We start from the raw sequence: 17,410 nt of genomic DNA, 5'->3' as shown, positions 1-17,410 counted from the left end.
ATTTTAAAGAAATGGAGGCATAGAAGTCTAATAAATCCACAGAAATTCCAGCAGTAGATATTCCTAAATAACATTAGAGCAAAAATAGAAATAAAATTCAAGATTCTTGCGCCTGGCTATCCCATTACGCTGTTCCTTCTTAAAGTGATTATTCTTTAAAAATAACTAATGTAAAGAAAGAACACAGTCTACTGGACACTCACATCACTCACGTTTTAAAGAGAAGGCCATTAAAAAGAAGATACGCTTTAAGCCTTACTTCTGTATAGGCATAGTTATTTAAGATCATCCAGGGAGGGTTTTGTGTTTGTGGACATCAATTTTAAAAGTATTTATTACATTCTTGGTTGTATATTTTTTTCCATGAAAAACATCATCGTATGATTACGATATACACTCCCGTATGAGATGTAAGCCATAGTTAGTACTAAATTTCTAGTTAACATTCTACTTAGTTAAAGGTCTATGAATTCAAAGGCCTTGGGACCCACTCCAGGCACTGAAATAAAACAACCTAGTGAGGGACTTCTAACTGCTGGCAGGCCAGCAGTTAGGACTCCACGCTCCCAATGCAGGGGCACAGGTTCAATCCCTGGTTGGGGAACTAAGATCCACAAGCTGCACAGAGCGGCCTAAACAAGCAAACACACAAAAACAACCTAGTGGGCTTCCCTGGTGGCGCAGTGGTTAAGAATCTGCCTGCCAATCCAGGGGACACAGGTTCGAGCCCTGGCCGGGGAAGATCCCACATGCCGCGGTGCAACTGAGCCCATGCTCCACAACTACTGAGTCTGAGCTCTAGAGCCCGCAAGCCACAACTACTGAGCCCACGTGCCACAGCTACTGAAGCCTGCATGCCTAGAGCCTGTGCTCCGCAACAAGAGAAGCCACTGCAATGAGAAGCCCGCACACTGCAACGAAGAGTAGCCCCCGCTCACCGCAACTAGAGAAAGCCCGCGCACAGCAACAAAGACCCAACACAGCCAAAAATAAATAAATAAATAAATAAATTTATTAAAAAAAAAAACAAACCCAGTAAATAGACTTAGTCAAATTAGTTAAATTTGTAACCACTTATCTCCTGGAGAAAAGACACCATTAGTTCAATCCAATGACACAGTTCTATGGTGTTCTGGATAACTAATAATCGATCACACACTGCAGATACAAACCATTGTTGGGTATGCTGAGACTATAGGAAGGGTATAGTACACACTATACGTCATATGAAGGAGAAAGTAGCTTTGGTGGGTGGGTATTTGAGTTCTGTGGGCCAATAATTTAGTAAACTTCGGGACCAAGAGATTGGATGACAAAAAACCCAAAAACCCAAACCCCCAAAATTGCTAGTTTCTTTGTTTTTTTTGGCCTGGCCACAAGGCTTGTGGGATCTTAGTTCCCTGACCAGGGATCAAACTTGTGCCCTGGCAGTGACAGCACCAAGTCCTAACCACTGGACCGCCAGGGAATTCCCAAAAGATTGCTAGTTTAACACTACCAGCTCTAAAAGTATCTCAGCAAAAGGAAAGCAGCTGTCAGCTATCATGTTTGGGTACTCCCTGTCGTGCCTAACAGACCGTCCTGCACACAGGACATAAGATATTCATAAATGGGGCTTCCCTGGTGGCGCAGTGGTTGAGAGTCTGCCTGCCAATGCAGGGGACACGGGTTCGAGCCCTGGTCTGGGAGGATCCCGCGTGCCACGGAGCGACTAGGCCCGTGAGCCACAATTACTGAGCCTGCGCGTCTGGAGCCTGTGCTCCGCAACAAGAGAGGCCGCGACAGTGAGAGGCCCGTGCACCGCGATGAAGAGTGGCCCCCACTTGCCACAACTAGAGAAAGCCCTCGCACAGAAACGAAGACCCGACACAGCCATAAATAAATAAATAAATTAATTAATTAAAAAAAATATTCATAAATATTTTCTGATAACTGAATGAAAACTTCCTTCTCCAAGAATGGAGAGGGAGGCTAAAATGAACAAGGTCACGCCTCCCACCCAGGAGTTCGCAGCTGCGTTTCTTTCACTACTTGGTGAGGAAGAATTGTGAACATGTAGGAAGAAACAAGAGGGACCAGAGGACTAAGTAAGCCCTTCCCCAGTTAACCAGCTTTCCCTTGGCTTAGCCTCCCTGCACCCACTCCCTGTATGTAATTGACTTTCCCTTCCCCTCCAAGCCTTCCTAAAAATAACTTCCTAACCTCTCTTTCCTGTCACCGCTATTCACTCCCAATCTCACACCTTCCCTTACCTTCTTGAAGATAGAGCTGACTTGAAAAAGAAAAAAAAAAAGTACAAAGAAAAACCCAGCAAAACCTGTGAAGATTTAAAAATCTTTTTATGTTTGTATTGTTTTGCTTAGTGGTATTCTCTCTTGGGGAAGGGGTTGCAGATCTCTGTTCTAGGGCAGTTACTAGATAATGCGGAATTTTTTCAAGGAGTTAGCCTCCAATGCAGGAGAGTGGGCAGTCTCAACTGATTGCTATTCACAGGCATTTTATTAAGGGTAAGTGGCCATAATCACAGGCCAGGCCCACAAAGTCAAGATGAGGCACAGCACTGAGTCATTTTCTGCTCAATTCTAAAGCTGCAAACAGTATTGGAATTATCTATAATACAAATAATAGTATGAACTTACTTGTCAGTATCTGAAATTTAAAAATCCATATGTCTCTCAAAGACAAATATCATATGATATCACTCATATGTGGAATCTAATTTTAAAAATGATACAAATGAGCTTATTTACAAAACAGAAACAGAGTTACAGATATTGAAAACAAACTTATGGTTACCAAAGGGGAAACATGGTCGGGGGGGAGGGATAAATCAGGAGCTTGGGATTAACTACTATATATAAGATAGATAACCAACAAGAACCTACTGTGTAGCACAGGGAACACTACTCAATATTCTGTGATAACCTATATGAGAAGAGAATCTGGAAAAGAATGAAAATAGGTATATGTATAACTGAATCACTTTGCTGTACACCTGAAACTAACACAACATTGTAAATCAACTATAATCCAATAAAATTTTTTAAAAAATCCATATGTCTATATAAAACTATCTATCTCCTAGGCTTTAAAAATTTTTATTTATTTATTTATTTATGTCCTGCAAGAGCCACCTGGACTATTGTTAATCTGTATAAACTCTGGGAAGGAAAATTAATTTCAGTAGTGGCAGTATTGGAATGGCAGAGTGAAGGAAGAGCCAGGTGTGCCAGGCACAGGCTCTTACCATCTCAGAGAGTGTCAAGAGCTTTATATATCAGGAACTATGTCTGTAAAATTTTTCTAAGTTTCCAGGACGTTTATAACATCCCCATTCGTTAATTTTATTATCCTATCTCTTTCCCCATAGGTCAGTAGTGCAACCCTTAAGATTAAAAAAAAAAAAATGTCTACATGGTCATACCAAGGGTGGCAGGGAAGGTGGAGCTAGAGAGATTGGGATGCTCCAGCCCCCTCACGGCCCGCCTCTTCACCTCGTTGGCTGGACAACCCCTCCTTCAAGAGGCAGGAAAGCAGTCGTGTCCCAGTGGTTTGTCATAAGGAGGAAATGGAACATCCAGACTAAGGTTCTGAGGAGGCATCTCAGGAAAGGCTTTGGAGCTCAGCAGAGGAAAGCCACCTTTCCTCCCAGAGAAGACATTTTGGGATCTTAACTCTGGTTTTCTTCATCTTTAAAAGGGAACCATATCAGTGTCTTTCTTATAAGGTTACTGGGATGATGTAAAATGCTGGGCATCGTTCCAAGAACACAGTAAATGCTCCAAATATTATCACTATTGGCCCTAGAGTCAGCAGAGAGTCGCGTGGCCGTAGTCTCAAGAAATTAAATCAGTCCAGAAGTCAAGGGAGAAGCAGAGGTGGCCTCCATGTCTCACCTGGTCAATCATCTCCTTACCTCCGTGTAACCTCAGATGTGGAAGCCCAAAGTCATATAGCTAATGAACAGTGGACTGAGGTTCAATCCTGGGTCCATTTACCTCCTAAGGCTACGTGCTTAATTCTTCTATACTGTTCTATCTCCTAATGTAAACACGGTAAGAAGTGAAAGTTAAGTTCAAAGATTTATTTTTGAAGCTGGAACTAAAAAAAATTATTCCAAAGTCAATCACCTGTATAATTCTAGCTTTTCCTCTATTTTCACACTTAAGGGGTAAGAGGTTGTATGAGAGATCATGAACATTTTTTGAATCTCTGGGTTAGCTACTACCCTTCCCCTTTCGGGTCTGATTTTCAATGAATAAAGAACAGGGACCCATCAAAAGTTGCTTAGCAATGAGTGTCCCTGAAAAGTGCTGCTTAGAACAGGAAATGCTTAAGCAATGAATTAAACAGTAACTTGCTGTGTCAATGTGTGTTCTTAAGGGAAATAGAAAGAAACATGTACTTTTGCCAGAAGTAGGGCCAGGAAGTTATTTTTCCAAATGCTTTAAGAGTTGTGGTTTCATGTAAGATTTACTTTCAAGCTGCCCCCAAGTGCTGCAGTTCCAGCTTCCTGCTCTGGGTCTCCCTGAAAAGCCTGAAGGAACTCTGGCACTGAATATGCTCTTGTCCAGAGCCAAGGATTTAACACAATTCTCCCTCATTACTGAGAGACCTGAAACCTCAATTTGCAGGAAGGTGGGAAGGAAAGAAAAGAAGGTGAGCAGACCGCTGGGGCGTGGTAGAAGAGTGGGTTTCACTTCCTCTCCTGCTAGGACTTTAGTTTAATTCTTTGTCCAGACAAGGACAACATGCATGCCATTATCCGGTTGCTTTAAAGTTCCTGAGTCTCTGCCAGTTGCTTTGGTTGATGTTTTGAAGCAGTAAAAAAAAAAGTGAGGGAGGAAGGTGACAAACTCCCCCCAGAATTTTTGCCCGTAACATTCCTCTCTAAATATTCAGGTTACTAAATAGAATGTAACAATGATATCTTACATTTATAAAGAAGCAGTATAGCAGAGTGGCTCTGGAATCAGAACTAGATTCCTAGCCAGCTCTCTTACCAACCAGCTTTGAAACCTTAAACAGGCCATTAATGTGAATATATAGCTTTTTCATCTGTAAAACGGAGATACTATCAGCCTCATAAAGATTAAAAGAGATAATATACACAAAGTATTTAAAGAGTTATTTTTATTATTGTAACTGTAATGAAACTGTACTCTTATCCTGTTGTATTCTACTAAGTTTCTCCTTTTGAGATCACAGGGTAAGGTTACTTGCCTTATGGGTAGGGGTAGTGTAGGAGTAGTGTCTTCCTTGAAAGGCTGGACATTCTTGATGTTAATCATCCAGGGAAGGGACGCATCTTTCATTAGAAAACTGGAATTAGACCAGAGAAGTAACACCATGCCTCTCATTTTCCTGGGTCTAGAGCCCAAGGAAGCTAGATATGCTTAAGGCTGCTCATGCTTGGTAAGATTTAAAAATGGCAAGGTGGAAATCAGGAAGGGGCCACAAACTTAAGATGAAGCTCTATCATGTAAGCTAGATCACATCAGGCAGGCAGCGGATTCTAGTAGGAACCTGCGTTAAGACCTGGAGTCAGACCACCTCCCGTGGTGTAGCTGAAGCACAGGAAAAGGAAACTCTCCAAGTCGAAGCTGAATCTCAGAAAAGAAGTTGGGGTTTGACCTCTAAGTACTCCTTCCTACATGGAAGTGGGGATTCCTCACAAGTTCTCTAAAATTTTCAAAGCTTTCAGTTACATCTATTCAGTCTCATGAAAACTCTAAGGCAAGGAGCTTGGACATTGCTATCTCCATTTTTCTAAGTTAACTAAGTTTTAAAGAGATTAATGCCTTGCCTAGGATGATGAGGTCAGTACAGGGCAATGGCTGAGGAAAATCCAGTTTAAAAAAAAATTATTCCTAGTCCAAGGAGATGTCAACGATCTCCATACTAGGACAGTAAAGGTGCTGTGAAGAATTTTTTACTGTCATTTTGCGTTACTCACACCACTCACCCTTTCCACTTTACCCCCACCTTAGGTAAGTGAGTCAACTGTATTCAGAAGAAACATTTCTGTGTCCCTCATGGGCACAGAACAGATGCCTGTGAGAAGAAATTTAACACTATAAATTCAATCATGCAAAAAAGACATAACCTGTACACATCCCTCTGGCCCCACTGATTGGCAGAGTGGGCTTAAATTATCACCTGGATAACCATTTTTTTTCACTTTGTGGAAAGTTTTCCAGAATCATTACAGACTTTTATATCTAATCAGCCAATTAGTCAATTGGAAAGTACATATTAAGCTCATAGTATGTGCCCCAAATTGGGATAGGTGCTGTGGGTATACAAAAGGTGCACATATTAGGATCCAGTCTTCAAATCTAATTGGGGGGAGGAGTTAATTAACATAAATTTTTTTTACTCATCCAAATTTAGAGAGTGTTGTCTTAAATACGCTGTAGGAGTTCAGAGTAGAGATTAACATGGCTTGAAATAATCTAGACAATAAAAATCTTTGTTTCTTAATAAGTCATTGAGAAGACTAAATTCTGTCCTAATTTTTAAAATGCACATTAATTTAGACATAAACATTGAAAAGCTGTTCTAGGCACTGCGGATATATGGACAAATAAAGCACTTCCTGTCCTCAAGAGCTTACAGTTTGTTAGGGGGAAACAAGTCATTGAAAATCAATGTGATTTGGGTCTACAGTATGGCTATGGTACCTCAGAGTAACGGGTTGACAGGGAAAGCTTCAAGGAGTGCATGACCTTTAAGGAGGTCACTGACAACGGGGAGGGAACATCTGTGTGTCTGTGGGAGGGTGAATGTTAGGGCAGAGAGAGAGAGGAGGGAAAGTCATTCCGTAAAAAGGAAACAGAAAGCAGCACATGAAAAGGCACAGTAGCGGGCCTGAAGACTAAAGCTGGGGTTTCCCACGTTTATTTCAAAGGCCTTCATCGTCTATATGGAAAGAGGGGTCTTTAAAAAACCAATAGCTAGACCATGATGACTATGAAATTTAAATATACGAGTGCTGATGACTACTTTCCCCTATTTTTCGGCATTAAGACCTTACTGTTCACGATTGTTTTCATTTTATGTATCTATCTTCTAATATGAGCCATTTTGTGAAGATTCAATTGTTTATAGTCAATTTCAGAGAGAATGCTGATCACAGCACCATATATCTTCTACAGAAAAAATATTTTGATAAAGAATATTAGTTTTCTTTAGGGTTTACTGAGGGATTATAGAACCAGAATAATATGAGCATAAAAACTCAGTAAAACCATTAAATACCTTTTATTTTGAAGGCCTCTTAATACTTACAGTTGTTTATAATCGATTTTTACATAAAATCAAGTAATTTAAATTAGTACACACATGCATTTAAATAGCATCTAAATCTCGTTTAAAAAATATATATTTGCTTGAACCATACCATGAGGCATATTACTCAAAAATCATTTTTAAAAGAAAATATTCTAGTATAGTGAACTTTTCCTTAAAATGAGACAAAAACTTAACATCATGCCACGGCTTCGAAGTTTTAGAAAAGCGAGATTTAAAACTTTCCTTCCCAGTAATTTTAACTGGAGGTCTTGTCAAATTTCACAAGAAATTTCATGTACGTAACAGTGAGCATAAGATGGGCACGTTTTTGTTGCTATGAGAACCTTCTATTTTGTATCAGAAATCGCAGCCTTGACGACGCAGTGTTTGCGCCGATTTTACACATGTTTTTCTACAGCGATTCCGCTCCTCCAGTAATAACGGTTTAATGGCTCTGGTTTCCTCTCGCGCCGGTCCAGTTTTCCGTCCCAGCTCCAGCTCTCGCCCGCCGTGCAGTCCCCGTCTCTGGGAGCCGGCGGCGAGCACTGGACGGGAGAAAACTGGGGGCCAGAGATGGGGCAAGTCCGGCCTCTCCGCGGGGTGCGGACGGGAAGGAGAGGCGGTGGGATTGCCGGTTGGTTCTGTCACCCCGGAGCCGAGTTCTGCACCCATCTCTCCAATTGCGTTTTAAAATATGCAGTAAAAAAAATCGAGCAACGCCACATCCTACAAACTGGAGGGGAGGCGGAGAGCATTGTGTCCCCAAATGGATCATAAACAAGGGAAAGGAGGGGTTCGGAACTTTATTATTAAATACTTCCTCCACGCCAGAAAAACCAGGGCTCAGGCCTCGGTACTGAAGGAATAGGCTGAAGCCCTGGCCCCGGGTCAGTGGTCGCGGGCTGCGGGTCCGGGCTTCCGGTCTCCCGGGCGCCAGAGGGCCATGGCGGGAAGGGGGAGGGCGCGCGCTCCAAGCTTTCCCTCCCCCACCCACGCCCAGGGTCTTCTTCCTTCGGGATTCGGAGCCGCCTATCCTCCAGGGCCGACTAGCCGCAGGGCTGCAGGGGGCCAGGACACCGTGACCTAGCTTAGCGACAGGGCTCTCCCCGGCGACGGCGCCGCAACAAGATGGCGGACGACAGAAGCAGGGAAGGCACAGGTAAGAGGCGCCGCGGGAGCTCAGCCGTAGCCGCCCGCCGCGATCCCGGGCCGCACCGGGGAGCTCGGGACAGGGTGGGTCACCCTATCTCTGGACCCCACCCGCAGGGAGAGAACTGCCCGAGCCAGGTCCCGCCGCCCGCCCTGCAGAGGAGGCCCCCTCCCCTGTTCCTCCCGCCTCGCCTCGCCCCGCCCCTCCGCTCCCGCCAGGCAGTCATTCCGCCCCTCCCGCCCCTCCCGCTTCTCGGTTCCCGCCTGGCCCTGGTTCTGACCCCCTTCCTCCTTCCTCGTCCCTTTTTCCGAGCCCCGAGCCTCGCTTCCAGGGCGGCTTGCGGCCGAGGCGCTGGCAGGGGAGGGTCATAATGGCGTCCTTGTTCATGGTCTCGGGGACGCCGCCTCCAATCCCTCGACCGGGCTCTGGTTGCCGCAGGCGCCACGCCGGCAGCTTCTCGGGCTGTGGGCCCCGGGGCGGGCCTGCGTGAGGACCGATCCGGCCGCCAGAGTCTGGCGGGCTCCTCCCCTGCCGCGCCGAAACCCCGCCCGGGCCAGCGGGCTGGCGTTCGCGACCACCATTTTGCCTCCGTAATGGGGACGTAGGAGGAGTGCCTCGAGGGCACTGCCGCTCCCTCCGAGCCTCCAGGCTCCGAAGTGCATGCCTGGTGGCCGGCGCTATGCTACCCGCCTGGTGTCTTGTCTTAAACAACAACAAAAAAAACTTTAATAAAGACGAAAGAGCAAACTCCAGAGGGAACTCGTGGAGCCTCGTGCGCTGGCCTGGTCTCTGCTGCGGTACCAGCCGGACCAGCGCGCGCGGTCGCGGCGGCAGAGGCAGGACTGGGCTTCGGGGCGCCGGGGCGCCATATCGGGGAGGGGGGGGGATTGATGTGCTTCATGTGTGGGGAAGCGAAAACCCGGTTATCCATGTTTAGTTGCAAGACCATTACGTTGTTTTAATTCGGCGGTTTGCTTAAAAACTTGATCCTTGGTTACTATCCTACGTTACTCAAAAATAATCGTTTATTTTGGTAATTGGCGAACTCATCGCAAAAACATCAAAAAAGCCATGAAACTGTAGAGGTAAACATCTTAGAAATGAAAATAATACTCCACCTTTGTTCTTTTCTTGAGTGCTTGAAACATAAACATACCATTTTTCTCAGCATGGAACAATGATGTAATCAGGTTAACAAGTAATATTTACAAGCGTAGAAGCCAGCCCTAGATACTTAGTCACTTGTCACGGTGATCACAGAAAATCAGCGGAGAAACCCACAAAACTGCAAAAGAGGTACCTACTGATGGCAATAATACTGTTTGATTTTTTTATGGTACCGTTAATCTAAAAGTCAGACTTATTTTTTACATGTTACCTTTCCTAAGATGTCCTTATAATTTTATCGTGGTGCTTTAAAAGTATAAGGTACATCCTAAGAAAATGATTACTTTTTTTTGTATTAGTTGTAAAACTTCTCCAGAAAACCAGATGACTTACTTTGATTTATTAAATTGTTATTTACAAAAAAATGGAAGAATCATTAGAAGATAATTTTAACAAGTTAATCGTGGATTTTTAAAAAAGATGATTAGGTCAGCCTGAGGGAAAAAAAGCGCTGTATTATGCTATAAATACAATTTTTTTTCTTCATTTAAAAAAAGTAGATTGAAAGCTGTTTTGATTTCTCAATTTTCAAAAATACTTTTCTATTTAAAATAAGCTAATTCAAAGAAGAAACAATTCTGTCTATAGCCATAGAAGAAGTATGAATGTCAAAGCTGGATGTCATTCATTCAGTTGGCATGTGTTTAATGCCTACCATATGGAAGGCATTCTTATTAGGTTAGAACTTCGGAGGATACAAATACTGAAAAAAATATTTTTTTCTCCCAAGGAAGGTGAGATCAGTAAGGGAGATAAGACATCCATAAATGGGAGGGAACAGTCAGCTGGATTGAGCAGCCTGTCCCCTCCTGCTTTGGGCAGCAGCCGGGTATCCCTGGGAGCTTATCAGAAAGGAAGGAGCTCAGTCCCTGCCCCTGGCCTACTGAATCAGAGTCTGCATTTAAGCACACCTGCAGATGATCCACATGCTCATTAAAGTTTGAGAAGCACTGTTGTATATCTCATTTACTCCTTTTTTTTGTTTGTTTTCTTTGAATTTTATTTTATTTTTTTATACAGCAGGTTCTTATTAGTTATCTATTTTATACATACTAGTGTATATATGTGAATCCCAATCTCCCAATTCATCCCTCCCCCCACCCCCGCTTTTCCACCTTGGTGTCCATACGTTTGTTCTTTACATCCGTGTCTCTATTTCTGCCTGGCAAACCAGTTCATCTGTACCATTTTTCTAGATTCCACATATATGCATTAATATACGATATTTGTTTTTGTCTTTCTGACTTCACTCTGTATGACAGTCTCTAGGTCCATCCACGTCTCTACAAATGACCCAATATCGTTCCTTTTTATGGCTGAGTAATATTCTGTTGTATATATGTACCACATCTTCTTTATCCATTCGTCTGTCAATGGGCATTTAGGTTGCTTCCATGACCTGGCTATTGTAAATAGTGCTGCAGTGAACATTGGGGTGCATGTGTCTTTTTGAATTATGGTTTTCTCTGGGTATATGCCAATCGTAGGATTGCTGGGTCATATGGTAATTCTATTTTTAGTTTTTTAAGGAACCTCCATACTGTTCTCCATAGTGGCTGTATCAATTGACATTCCCACCAACAGTGCAAGAGGGTCCCCTTTTCTCCACACCCTCTCCAGCATTTGTTGTTTGTAGATTTTCTGATGATGCCCATTCTAACCAGTGTGAGGTGATATGTCATTGTAGTTTTGATTTACATTGTTTTTTTTGATGTTTTCTGGCTTTATTTATTTATTTATTTATTTTGGCTGTGTTGGGTCTTCGTTTCTGTGCGAGGGCTTTCTCTAGTTGCGGCAAGCGGGCGCCATTCTTCATCGCGGTGCGCGGGCATCTCACTATCACGGCCTCTCGTTGCGGAGCACAGGCTCCAGACGCGCAGGCTCAGTAGTTGTGGCTCACGGGCCTAGTTGTTCCGTGGCATGTGGGATCTTCCCAGACCAGAGCTCGAACCCGTGTCCCCTGCATTGGCAGGCAGACTCTCAACCACTGAGCCACCAGGGAAGCCCTTGATTTACATTTCTCTAATAATTAGTGATGTTGAGCAGCTTTTCATGTGCCTCTTCGCCATCTGTATGTCTTCTTTGGAGAAATGTCTATTTAGGTCTTCTGCACATTTTTTTGAATGGGTTGTTTGCTTTTAAAATATTGAGCTGCATGAGCTGTTTATATATTTTGGAGATTAATCCTTTGTCCGTTGATTCATTTGCAAATATTTTCTCCCATTCTGAGGGTTGTCTTTTCGTCTTGTTTATGTTTCCTTTGCTGTGCAGAAGCCTGTAAATTTCATTAGGTCCCATTTGTTTAGTTTTGTCTTTATTTCCATTCCTCTAGGAGGTGGTTCAAAAATGATCTTGCTGTGATTTATGTCAAAGAATGTTCTTCCTATGTTTTCCTCTAAGAGTTTTATAGTGTCTGGTCTTACATTTAGGTCTTTAATGCATTTTGAATTTATTTCTGTGTATGGTGTTAGGAAGTGTTCTAATTTCATTCTTTTACATGTAGCTGTCCAGTTTTCCCAGCACCACTTATTGAAGAGACTGTCTTATCTCCATTGTATATCCTTGCCTCCTTTGTCATAGATTAGTCGACCATAGGTGCGTGGGTTCATCTCCGGGCTTTCTATCCTGTTCCATTGATCTATATTTCTGTTTTTGTGCCAGTACCATATTGTCTTGATTACTGTAGCTTTGTAGTATAGTCTGAAGTCAGGGAGTCTGATTCCTCCAGCTCTGTTTTTTCTCCTCAAGACTGCTTTGGCTATTCGGGGTCTTTTGTGTCTCCATACAAATTTTAAGAATTTTTGTTCTAGTTCTGTAAAAAATGCCATTGGTAATTTGATAGGGATTGCAGTGAGTCTGTAGATTGCTTTGGGTAGTACAGTCATTTTCACAATGTTGATTCTTCCAATCCAAGAACATGATATATCTCTCCATCTGTTTGTATCGCCTTTGATTTCTTTCATCAGTGTCTTACAGTTTTCTGCATACAGGTCTTTTGTCTCCTTAGGTAGGTTTATTCCTAGGTATTTTATTCTTTTTGTTGCAATGGTAAATGGGAGTGTTTCCTTAATTTCTCTTTCAGATTTTTCATTGTTAGTGTATAGGAATGCCAGAGATTTCTGTGCAGTAATTTTGTATCTTGCAGCTTTACCAAATTCATTGATTAGCTCTAGAAGTTTTCTGGTGGCATTTTTAGGAATATCTATGTGTAGTATCATGTCATCTGCAAACAGTGACAGTTTTACTTCTTTTCCAATTTGTATTCCTTTTATTTCTTTTTCTTCTCTGATTGCTGTGGCTAGGACTTCCAAAACTATGTTGAATAATACTGGCGAGAGTGGACATCCTTGTCTTGTTCCTGATCTTAGAGGAAATGCTTTCAGTTTTACACCACTGAGAAGGATGTTTGCTGTGGGTTTGTTGTATATGGCCTTTATTATGTTGAGGTAGGTTCCCTCTATGTCCACTTTCTGGAGAGTTTTTATCATAAATGGGTGTTGAATTTTGTCAAAAGCTTTTTCTGCATCTGTTGAGATGATCATATGGTTTTTAATTCTTCAATTTGTTAATATGGTGTTTCACATAGATTGTTTTGCATATATTGAACAATCCTTGCATCCCTGGGATAAATCCCACTTGATCATGGTGTATGATCCTTTAAATGTGCTGTTGGATTCTGTTTGCTAGTACTTTGTTGAGGATTTTTGCATCTATATTCATCAGTGATATTGGTCTGTAATTTTCTTTTTTTGTAGTATCTTTGTCGGTTTTGGTATCAGGGTGATGGTGGCCTCGTAGAGTGAGTTTGGGAGTGTTCCTTCCTCTGCAGTTTTTTGGAAGAGTTTGAGAAGTATGGTGTTAGCTCTTCTCTAAATGTTTGATAGAATTCACCTTTGAAGCCATCTGGTCCTGGACTTTTGTTTGTTGAAGATTTTTAATCACAGTTTCAATTTCATTACTTGTGATTGGTCTGTTCATATTTTCTGTTTCTTCCTGGTTCAGTCTTGGAAGGTTATACCTTTCTAAGAATTTGTCGATTTCTTCCAGGTTGTCCATTTTATTGGCATAGAGTTGCTTATAGTAGTTTCTTATGATGCTTTGTATTTCTGTGGTGTCCATTGTAACTTCTCCTTTTTCATTTCTAATTTCATTGATTTAAGTCCTGTCCCTCTTTTTCTTGATGAGTCTGGCTAAAGGTTTATCAATTTTGTTTATCTTCTCAAAGAACTAGCTTTTAGTTTTATTGATCTTTGCTATTGTTTTCTTTGTTTCTATTTCATTTCTTTCTGCAATGATCTTTATGATTTCTTTCCTTCTACTAACTTTGGGTTTTGTTTGTTCTTCTTTCTAGTTTTTTAGGTATAAGGTTAGATGGCTTATTTGAGATTTTTCTTGTTTCTTGAGGTAGGCTTGTATTGCTGTAAACTTCCCTCTTAGAACTGCTTTTGCTGCATCCCATAGGTTTTGGATCGTTGTGTTTTGTTGTCATTTGTCTCTAGGTTTTTTTTTGATTTCCCTTTGATTTCTTCAGTGATCTCTTGGTTATTTAGTAACGTATTGTTTAGCCTCCATGTGCTTGTGTTTTTTACTTTTTTTTCCTCCATGTAATTGATTTATAATCTCATAGCATTGTGGTCTGAAAAGATGCTTGATATGATTTCAGTTTTCTTAACTTTACTGAGGGTTGATTTGTGACCTAAGATGTGATCTATCCTGGATAATGTTCCGTGTGCACTTGAGAAGAAAGTGTAATCTGCTGTTTCCGGATGGAATGTCCTATATATATCAATTAAATCTGTTTGGTCTGTTGTGTCGTTTAAAGCTTGTGTTTCCTTATTAATTTTCTGTTTGGATGATCTGTCCATTGGTGTAAGTGAGGTGTTAAAGTCCCCCACTATTATTGTGTTAACTGTCGATTTCCTCTTTTATAGCTGTTAGCAGTTGCCTTATGTATTGAGTTGCTCCAATGTTGGGTGCATATATATTTATAATTGTTATATCTTCTTGGATTGATCCCTTGGTCATTATGTAGTGTCCTTCCTTGTCTCTTGTAACATTCTTCATTTTAAAGTCTATTTTTCTGATATGAGTGTTGCTACTCCAGCTTTCTTTTGATTTCCATTTGCATGGAATATCTTTTTTCAGCCCCTCACTTCCAGTCTGTATGTGTCCCTAGGTCTGAAGTGGGTCTCTTGTGGACAGCATATATACGGCTCTTGTTTTTGTATCCATTCAGCGAGCCTCTGTCTTTTGGTTGGACCATTTAATCCATTCACATTTAAGGTAATTAATCGATATGTGTGTTCCTATTACCATTTTCTTAATTGTTTTGGGTTTTTTTTGTAGGTCCTTTTCTTCTCTTGTGTTTCCCACTTAGAGAAGTTCCTTTAGCATTTGTTGTAGAGCTGGTTTGGTGGTGCTGAATTCTCTTAGCTTTTGTCTTTAAAGCTTTGATTTCTCCGTCCAATGAATGACATCCTTGCTGGGTAGAGAAATCTTGGTTGTAGTTTCTTCCCTTTCATCCCTTTAAATATATCGTGCCACTCCCTTCTGGTTTGTAGAGTTTTTGCTGAGAAATCAGCTGTTAACCTTATGGGAGTTCCTTTGTATTTTTTTTTTTTTAAACATTTATATTAACATATTTCCATACATATTTCCATACAAATACAAATATAAGATTTTTAGAAATTTCATGTAATGTCTGAAACATTTATATTAACATATTTCCATACATATTTCCATACAAATACAAGATTTTTAGAAATTTCATGTAATGTCTGAAACATTTATATTAACATATTTCCATACAAATAACCCAATGAAAGTTTAGTATTAGTTGTTTTGTTTGTTTTTTTATACTGCAGGTTCTTATTAGACATCAATTTTATACACAGCAGTGTATACATGTCAATCCCAATCGCCCAATTCAGCACACCACCATCCCCACCTCACCGCAGTTTTCCCCCCTTGGTGTCCATATGTCCATTCTCTACATCTGTGTCTCAACTTCTGCCCTGCAAACTGGCTCATCTGTACCATTTTTCTAGGTTCCACATACATGCATTAATATACGATATTTGTTTTTCTCTTTCTGACTTACTTCACTCTGTATGACAGTCTCTAGATCCATCCACGTCTCAACAAATGACTCAATTTCGTTCCTTTTTATGGCTGAGTAATATTCCATTGTATATATGTACCACAACTTCTTTATCCATTCGTCTGTTGATGGGCATTGAGGTTGCTTCCATGACCTGGCTATTGTAAATAGTGCTGCAATGAACATTCGGGTGCATGTTTCTTTTTGAATTATGGTTTTCTCTGGGTATATGCCCAGTAGTGGGATTGCTGGGTCATATGGTAATTCTATTTTTAGTTTTTTAAGGAACCTCCATATTGTTCTCCATAGTGGCCGTATCAATTTACATTCCCACCAACAGTGCAAGAGGGTTCCTTTTTCTCCACACCCTCTCCAGCATTTGTTGTTTGTAGATTTTCTGATGACGCCCATTCTAACAGGAGTGAGGTGATACCTCATTGTAGTTTTGATTTGCATTTCTCTAATAATTAGTGATGTTGAGCAACTTTTCATGTGCTTCGTGGCCGTCTGTATGTCTTCTTTGGAGAAATGTCTATTTAGGTCTTCTGCCCATTTTTGGATTGGGGTGTTTGTTTCTTTGATATTGAGCTGAATGAGCTGTTTATATATTTTGGAGATTAATCCTTTGTCCGTTGATTCAATTGCAAATATTTTCTCCCATTCTGAGGGTTGTCTTTTCGTCTTGTTTATGGTTTCCTTTGCTGTGCAAAAGCTTTGAAGTTTCATTAGGTCCCACTTGTTTATTTTTGTTTTTATTTCCATTACTCTAGGAGATGGATCAAAAAAGATCTTGCTGTGATTTATGTCAAAGAGTGTTCTTCCTATGTTTTCCTCTAAGAGTTTTATAGTGTCCAGTCTTATATTTAGGTCTCTAATCCATTTTGAGTTTATTTTTGTGTATGGTGTTAGGGAGTATTCTAATTTCATTCTTTTACATGTAGCTGTCCAGTTTTCCCAGCACCACTTATTGAAGAGACTGTCTTTTCTCCATTGTATATCTTTGCCTCCTTTGTCATAGATTAGTTGACCATAGGTGTATGGGTTAATCTCTGGGCTTTCTATCCTGTTCCATTGATCTATATTTCTGTTTTTGTGCCAGTACCATATTGTCTTGATTACTGTAGCTTTGTAGTATAGTCTGAAGTCTGGGAGTCTGATTCCTCCAGCTCCATTTTTTTGCCTCAAAACTGCTTTGGCTATTCGGGGTCTTTTGTGTCTCCATACAAATTTTAAGATGATTTGTTCTAGCTCCGTAAAAATGCCATTGGTAATTTGACAGGGATTGCATTGAATCTGTAGATTGCTTTGGGTAGTGTACTCATTTTCACAATGCTGATTCTTCCAATCCAAGAACATGGTATATCTCTCCATCTGTTGGTATCATCTTTAATTTCCTTCATCAGTGTCTTATAGTTTTCTGCATACAGGTCTTTTGTCTCCTTAGGTAGGTTTATTCCTAGGTATTTTATTCTTTTTGTTGCAATGGTAAATGGGAGTGTTTCCATAATTTCTCTTTCAGATTTTTCATCATTAGTGTATAGGAATGCAAGAGATTTCTGTGCATTAATTTTGTATCCTGCAACTTTACCATATTCATTAATTAGCTCTAGCAGTTTTCTGGTGGCAGTTTTAGGATTCTCTATGTATAGTATCATGTCATCCGCAAACAGTGACAGTTTTACTTCCTCTTTTCCAATTTG

At 41.0% G+C, this 17,410-nt stretch overlaps 1 protein-coding gene across 4 annotated transcripts in view; it reads left to right on the top strand.

The window, feature by feature from the left end:
* Positions 1–1,933: 1,933 nt before the first annotated feature.
* DRC8 (dynein regulatory complex subunit 8) overlaps positions 1,934–17,410 on the top strand; it is a 129,384-nt gene continuing 113,907 nt past the window's right edge. Inside the window, exon 1 of one of the 4 annotated variants that reach the window (XM_082471154.1) lies at positions 1,934–8,452. Coding sequence is in view for 2 of the 4 variants with exons in the window: in XM_082471155.1 (XP_082327281.1) it covers positions 8,422–8,452 (31 nt within the window). In the remaining 2 variants the exon portion in view is untranslated. The remainder of the gene's footprint in view (positions 8,453–17,410) is intronic. The other 3 variants (XM_082471152.1, XM_082471155.1, XM_082471153.1) reach the window with 3 other exon arrangements.

This window comes from Balaenoptera physalus (assembly GCF_965194825.1).
Source record: "Balaenoptera physalus genome assembly, chromosome: 1".
Classification (NCBI taxonomy): domain Eukaryota; kingdom Metazoa; phylum Chordata; class Mammalia; order Artiodactyla; family Balaenopteridae; genus Balaenoptera; species Balaenoptera physalus.
This window is presented reverse-complemented; position numbering and strand designations above follow the sequence as displayed.